Consider the following 7,818-nt stretch of genomic DNA (forward strand, 5'->3'; position numbering starts at 1 on the left):
ATAATCAAGTTTCATATAACATATTATATACAAACTTATTAATTGCTACATATTTTAGATATTAACAGGTGCTGACGTAGTGGCTAGTATGGAGAGGTTTGGATCCAGCAACGGAAAGACCAGTGTCTCAGTTGTTATTGCAGATTGTGGTCAAATGTGACTCAAAACAAAAGTAAAGCCAGGAAATATACAAAAGATAACTTTAATCTAGTTTATATTAACTTATTAATGCTATTATTTCTAGAGTCAGAATTTTGGTATCACTTTTGAGTTTAGTTTTCCAAGATCTTTTTGATTTGCTCTGTAACTTCTTTAGGAGGTAGCTTTGCATCCACCCTTTTTAGGATTCCTAATTCCTCATAGAACTTCACTAATGGTGCAGTTTGTTTGTGGAATATATCAAGACGGACCTTTACAGCCTCTGCATTATCATCCTCTCTCCACACAAGAGGCTCTCCTGTAACGTCGTCTATGCCTGGTTGCTTTGGAGGATTAAACTTTACATGATAAATTCTTCCAGATGGTGGATGAGTGCATCTTCCTGAAATTCTCTCAATAATCTCAGAGTCATCAATTTCAAAGTAAATTACACTAGTTAAAGAATCTCCGACTTCATTTAATATCTTTGCCAATCCCTCAGCTTGTGGAATTGTTCTTGGAAACCCATCCAAGACAAAGCCATTTGCACACACTCCCAAATCAAATTTTTCCTTAACTAATCCAAGTACAATATCATCTCCAACAAAATTCCCCGAGTCAATGATGCTTTTTGCCTCCAAGCCAATTTTTGTACCGTTTTTTATCGCTTCTCTCAACATGTCACCAGTAGATAAGTGTGCTAAACCGTACTCCTTCTTGATGAATTCACATTGAGTACCTTTCCCACTTCCTGGGGCTCCAATGAGGATTAAATTACGCTTCTTTAAACCTGACATCTTCTAATCAATTCAGCCTTTGTTTTCTATTAAGGCTAAAACAAGTCGAGACGAAAATGATTTCCTTTCTTCTTCCTTAGGTGTATTGCTCTTAATTGGTGGCTGATTTACCGCCTTTTCCTATACAAAGTGGGGCGCGGTACCGGACTTTTAAAATAACTTTTTTTTTTGAATGAATAGAAGATTCACAAAAAAGCAAAAAAGAACAGTGGAGATTGGCAGCAGTTAGCTTATCTGAGGAAGTATTTAAGATAGATAGAAGCTCCTCATACTGTGGGATTTAAAGTATTTCTACAAAAGTAGCTGTATCATAAATTGATTGCATTCATACTTGTACTCTGAAATCTTAGTATAATTAAGTGAAAAGAAGGACAGCAGGCGTATTTTTGTCACGTAAATAACTATTCTGGAGATATTTTTTCTGTAAACTTTTTTTTTGATGTAAACCTTAAGAGATTCTTTTTGCTTTTTAAATAATGTCAATTCTTGTAGATGGCCAGGCATTATCAGTAACAGATCTCTTCAAAAAATATGACTTGGATGAAATTAGTGACATTCTAGTTAAAGTAAAAAAAGAGGTATTTGTAAGGACAAATGAAGTTAAAAAAGTCATTGGATCTAATCCTGACTTGATGATTGATTTTGGCGAAAATGTCTTGAATATATATACTGCAAGTACAAAACTAAATTCCAGCACATTTGAACTACTTAACGATATTGAGAAATTTAGTAATAGTCTTAGTGATCGAGTTTCTAACTTTATTCATGAAGAGCTCCCAGATGTAATTAGAAAAGAGGATTTAAACTCTATTTTGAGTCAACAAGAACAGCATGAAAGAATTTACTTTGGTATCCTAGAATCCTTCTCAAAGAAAAGTTTTGTACAAAGTTATGAGCTGTATTTGAAGTATAAGCAACTTGTAGGCAAGGATCCCCCAGATTTAGAAAATCACCTATTCAATAATTCTTTCTTTAAGCAAAGCATTTCCAGTAATTGTTATACTTTTATCCAAAGTTGTGAAAAGCTAACTTCAATTGAATTAGCACAATTAATTGTGATTAGGTATTTAATGGAGATTGAAGATAAACACGCTGATCACTCGGAGTACATTGACTCTGAATTCAAGAAGATCTTGGAAACTGCTTTAATCTTAAGAGTTGACGAAACTATTCGAAACTTAAAGCATGCAAGAATTACGGATAGTGATGATGGTCATGAAGATAATATTGGAAGCAATGAGGAGCGTGATAACAGGCTTAGCCAGACTTTCATGATAGCTATGACAGTTTTAGTTGATCTTTATGAGCTTAAAGAGTCAATTTTACTTGTATTTTCTGAATTTAAACAGAAAGGATGGTGCCATTTTCAATCTTTCGATCATATGTCAACTTGTATATTGCCTTTAAACAACAGCAACCATATATCAAGGCTTTTATCAGTTCTATTGGAGGAGTTTGAATCTATGGGAAAAGAAAAAGCTGATAAAACTAGCCATATAGAGAATGACGACACGGTTTACAATAAGAAGACAGAGAAAATAAAACAAAACTTTAGGTTCAGGTTCCTTTCTAGAATATATCTGAATGTGTTTAATGAAATTAAACACGGATTGGGTATAGAAATATTAAGAAGTTCATTTTTCCCAATTTTAATTTCCACTATTGAGGAAGATCTATTAGCGTTTTTGATCAACGAGAATAAGAAACAGCTAATGGATTTAATTTTGAGGTCTGGGGAAGATATTGAATCGTGTTGTAACGAGAAAATCGATAGTGTTTTCGAAGACCACGATACTATCAAATGGCTGATATCCAAGGACGAATCTTTCGAGATATTATTGGATGAGATAAAAGAGACAGGAAAACTCCTTGATAAAATTGAGCCTTCAGAAAAGAACTCTATCCTCAGATGCATATCTGAAAAATGCTTTGGCTCTGTTATAAACAAATTTATTGAATTCAACAGAGTTCTATTGTGGTCTATTAAAGGCAAAGATTTTAAGCAAATTCCGGATATTATAATCAGAGATAAGGGTGACCCCTTTGCAAATATTCATGAATTCTCCAATATTTTAATTCAAGGAAAGCGATTGGAGGTTCTGGAATCGTACCTAATAGAATATCTTTCAACTGATCAGGAGGAGCCCGGCTTCTCCTTTCAGTCTTTGACTCAAGATTTCAATGTTGGCATTGGGAATGTTAGTTGGAGGATTCTTGTAAGAGTTTGTAACGAGATTAGTGCATCTATAGAGGATTATTCTGAAGACACCCAAACTTTCATGCTCAGTTCACTGGGGGAGTTTGCAAAATCATATATAAGCTCAGAATGTCTTGTAAAACACATCCAAAATATAAAAACATTGAGTTCTATTTTGTACTCGCTTATGATTCACAGGGAATATCTTTCTCAGAAGATTTGTACATATCAGTCACTTTTGCAGAAAACTATTAGTAGTCTGACTGATAACTGCTTTAATAACGAAGAGACCCTACCACTCACATCTTTGTATCGTCAGTTTGATTTTGCTGGGGATAATTCAGTGACTCCACACACTTTATTACTAGAGTTTTGTTTTGAACTAAATATGATAGCAGCTCAGCTGGCTTCCAAAACCCAGAAGTCTACATTCGATTTGGTTTGTGGATCCTATATTAAGGCTTATATTTTACCATTCCAGACTGATATTATTAAGGCCTTTTCAGATTTATACTTCAAACTTGAAGACCCTTATCAAGGCGATGAGGGTTCTAACAAGAAATTAAAAGATAATAAAGAACTGATAGTTAGATCGGTTTCCTGTCTTTACGCTGATCTTTTATGGTGCACTCGATTCTCTGTTTGCAATAATTCTGTGGGACAAAACAATAAACTTAGTGGTCTAGATTCACCAGGCGAATTGTCTTCAACTATAGACATTGTCAAAACCATTTTGAACTCTGAAAATCTCATCTCAATTGAAAATGGAGTCTTTAAACTCTTGAAAGAAGCTCAGGAAGACTATGATCTTGAGACCTGCCACCAATTACCCAAAGTACAGGACCTATTTGCAAATAACGTACAGAGATTCCCGACCTTACCTTTAGTAAAGTCTTCCTCTAGAGGATCGATTTCAAACAAAATTACGATTGCAAATGACAAAACTCTTAAAGCCAACATCGACTCAAACAGTGTTTCAAGCAATAATGATTATAGCCAGTTCCTATTGACCCATTATTCTGATATTCTCAAAAACTATAACAAGTCAGACTCTATCCGCATTGTCTCTAAAGTTTCCAGCGTAGTTAATAGCCAAGAGTCCATTAATAATATAAGCAACTTTAACACTAAAGACGAAAAAGTAGGTGGATGGTTCTCTATGAGTAGTGGACAGCAGAATGGAGAATCTTCTTCCAGTATACATTCAAATGATAATAACGCGGGCTCTTTTATTAATAATAATGGGCCAGGTGTTATGGGAATTAATAAGAAAATAGATGCTCAAGCTATCTGGCAAGTGTCTAATCTACTTAAGGAAACGGTCAAGGACAAGGTTTTTGGTCAATAATAAAGCACTGAATCCGTTTATAATTCCAGGTCTAATCTAGATTTTTTTCTAAAATTGATTTTCTATAATTAATGTCATGTTTAATATACTAGTATTTAATATTATAGCTTTTACGTCTTTTGCTATATTTCTATTCCACCTACATTTAAGGAACCTATTTTACCACTTTAATCTTCTAAAAAAAATTCGATTATTGACAGAACATTCACGAAGTATTTTGTAATTTTATGATAAAATTTTTATTATTTTGTATTTATTGTTCAAAAGATTTGCATGCACCAAATGCATTTGTTTTGGCGGGAGCCTGCATTAGTCTCCAGGCTCAGAAGTTATTTTTTCTTTAACTTCATTTTATTAATTTCTTCAAATTCTCTGAGTGTAGGTCAGTTGGAGAATTTACTAAGAAATTAACAAGCGGAGTACGCACTTGCTCATTTATATACTAATTAAATCTTACCCACACGGTGAATGCAACTCCCAAAATCAGAAATGGCCTTTTAAAAAGACCAAATTTTCTTGCCCTGATATACTTAATAGATAGCTAGGCCATGGCCTTACATACAAATAATTGGCATTTATACCCCACACCTTTTCGAAACACAACTTTGTAAATTTAAGTCCAATCTGCGCCAGGGTTGGCAAATATTGTCGCACGCCTTGTCTCCACAAAAATATGTGTATATATTTAAATTGATCAAAGGAATAAACAAAAAGGAGAAATTGCACAACGCTGAGGTAAGAAAGGCAGGGCGTGACTGTAATAAATTTCATGAAAGTATTTGCTCTAAAAGTTGTATTCCAGCTCCAATAAAGGTGAATCAGTGAGTCTGCTTTGCATGAAAAAGAGATAGAAGGGGGGACAAAAGTTTATATTTATTAAGCAAGAGAAAACGTTAGATAAAAAAGTAAAGAGATATTTTAGTTGAGAGATGATAAGATTGCTTCTTTCTGTTTTTTTAGCCGTTTCAGGTTTGGTGGTTAAAGGAGAACATATAAATAGATGTGACTCAAGCCCAATGAACCTGTGTGGTTCGGATTTTGTAATTTACAAATCTGAGTGTGATTTTTTGGTTTCAAAGGCTAAAATTAGCGACTTAACTATTCTTGATTTAGCTGACTGCATTACTTCAGATTTTGAGGCTGTTAGTGGTAATTTTAGCGAGCTTAATACTACAGAGAATACTCCGAACTTAGATAGCAGGTCATTAAGAGGAAACAATCTCTCGAAAAGAGATTCAGTCGCAGATTCTGACAATGTAACTTTATCACTGACAAACGATACACAAATGACCATAGTTGAGTCAATGAATGAAAACGACGAGAGTAGTGTTAACAATACTGCCTTAGTTAATGGTTCTATATCAGATGAAAAGCATTTCCAAGACACAGTACTGGAAAATGCTACTTATAATGATGTGAATGATATATTAAATGCATTTTACATGGGTGAACGTAATTCAATTTTTAAAGAAATTAACAAATATAATGTGAATATGATTAATGTTATTGTAGAGAATTTTGACATTTCTTCATTTATTTTATCTAATGGTAAATACAACCTTTCAAGAATTTCAATGTTAGTCTTAGAGTCAGTTATTAAGATATTGAGAAACCAGAAGTCTAAGTTGCAAAATTACTTGAATCAATTAAAAGGTATAGAGTTTGAAAGTATTAATAACAACTATACGACAACAAATCCCACTTATAAAGCTTTAAAAAGAATTGACGCTCTTAACCTGAATAGAACATACAATCCTAGTATATTTGGACAGAGAGAGTACAGTGTTCTGAATGTGACATTCAGGTTTATCAACTTAAACAATGCAAGTAACTTCTTAACTTCCCCATTGATAACGGATTTTGCACTCCAATCTTTGGACAGGATGAATATTGACAGTTTGAAGCATAATGAAGACAGTTCTATTTTGGGAAATAATATGAATAATTCTGTTAATATTGATGATATTAGTGACCATATAAAAGCTATGAACAATAGATTATTGTTAACCTCAGAACATGAATATGCTGTAATAAAAGGAATTGATTCGAATAATGGAGAAAATAGCTACTTGAGTAAGACTGAGAATTGCGAGATAAACACTCCATCTCGTCAAGAAGCTCCAGTGATTTCCAATTTCCACTGCATCTTTCCCAAAAATTCCACAGGTGATAATTTACAAATGGCTTCCAATAAGATTCTCAGTATGACCCAAATAACCCTTGGGAACTTATTGGAAGATAAGTTAAGATATAATTCAACTATAATTCCACATGAAATATTCAACCCAATCCCAAACATAACCAGCTTATTAGAAGCAAATAGCAGAGTTTTATTAAGTAATTCATCTGAGGAGGGTGAAGGCCAGGAAGACTTGGTTTTGGATTTCTTTGATTTACTATTATCCCCATTAAATTTTACAAATAATGATCTTAGTGACTTCGGGATCGGTGAGATCTTTGTGAACTTTGATTTGAACTTTTTAATGGGTGGTGAGCCTATTGGCCCTATGATCTCAAACGTCAATGAGACTGCAATTTTGGAAGAGATAGACGAAATTTTTAATTTAGACTCTCTTTTAAAGGATTTAAATTCAATTGAAAAGAAATCAAATAACACAACTAATTCTACGTTACTAAGTACGTTGAGAATCACAAGTGAGGTATTTCCAAAAATAAACTCAAATTTTACAGTTGATGACATATTTAGAGATTTCCCTCCTGCATTTGATAGGGTGAGAGGGCCAGACTGCATAGTTAAATGTGACGACCAGGTTGACTTACACTGTGCAAACAACGGAGTAACTTACAAAAATCTTTGTGAATTCAGAAATGCTCAATGTAACGATAAAAAATTAATTTTCGTTAGTTTTGGAAAGTGTTTGCCTCTAATTATTAGAGGTTGAGAGCTAATCTCTATATTGTGACATAGTAACTGTTCGATCAAGGTTAGAGTAATTAAAATACTATTAATATTTTTATTATTCAAATTCATAGCGAGGCAAAGCTCGTAATTTAGTAATTAAAATTATTCCAGGAATTTCTTAATATGGTTTGTACACATAGAATTCGTTATTTGTTTATTTGTGACTTTTTTCCCTGTTATTTGCGTGGCCAAATTAATGCAAATTTTTAAAGTTTTCTATCCCGCCCATAATTTCCTGATCTGTCCGTGACAATTAGGAATTGGGGAAAAAATAATAATAAAAGAATAATGTAATTTGAAAGAAAGTTGGTGAAATAATGATGGAAAATATTTAATAGGTGGATTGGTACTTATAAAAAGCTTTAGTTTAACTCAGTTTATCCTTAATATCCCAGGATAAATGCTCAATGGATTT

At 33.3% G+C, this 7,818-nt stretch overlaps 3 protein-coding genes across 3 annotated transcripts; 2 read left to right on the top strand and 1 right to left on the bottom strand.

Moving 5' to 3' along the window:
- Positions 1-272: 272 nt before the first annotated feature.
- ELE39_002927 (adenylate kinase) lies at positions 273-935 on the bottom strand (the record flags this gene model as incomplete). The annotated part of the gene is made up of 1 exon (XM_067346031.1): positions 273-935. One exon carries the CDS (start codon positions 933-935, stop codon positions 273-275), a length of 663 nt encoding a protein of 220 aa, XP_067199924.1.
- A 476-nt stretch (positions 936-1,411) lies between these two features.
- Positions 1,412-4,480, top strand: ELE39_002928 (uncharacterized protein; the record flags this gene model as incomplete). The annotated part of the gene is made up of 1 exon (XM_067346032.1): positions 1,412-4,480. The coding sequence occupies one exon, from the start codon at positions 1,412-1,414 to the stop codon at positions 4,478-4,480; it is 3,069 nt and encodes a 1,022-aa protein (XP_067199925.1).
- Positions 4,481-5,409: 929 nt separating this feature from the next.
- On the top strand, positions 5,410-7,383 carry ELE39_002930 (kazal-type serine protease inhibitor domain-containing; the record flags this gene model as incomplete). Its single annotated transcript, XM_067346034.1, has 1 exon — positions 5,410-7,383. The coding sequence occupies one exon, from the start codon at positions 5,410-5,412 to the stop codon at positions 7,381-7,383; it is 1,974 nt and encodes a 657-aa protein (XP_067199927.1).
- Positions 7,384-7,818: the final 435 nt, after the last annotated feature.

Source organism: Cryptosporidium sp. chipmunk genotype I (genome assembly GCF_004936735.1).
Source record: "Cryptosporidium sp. chipmunk genotype I strain 37763 chromosome Unknown contig_35, whole genome shotgun sequence".
Lineage (NCBI taxonomy): Eukaryota > Apicomplexa > Conoidasida > Eucoccidiorida > Cryptosporidiidae > Cryptosporidium > Cryptosporidium sp. chipmunk genotype I.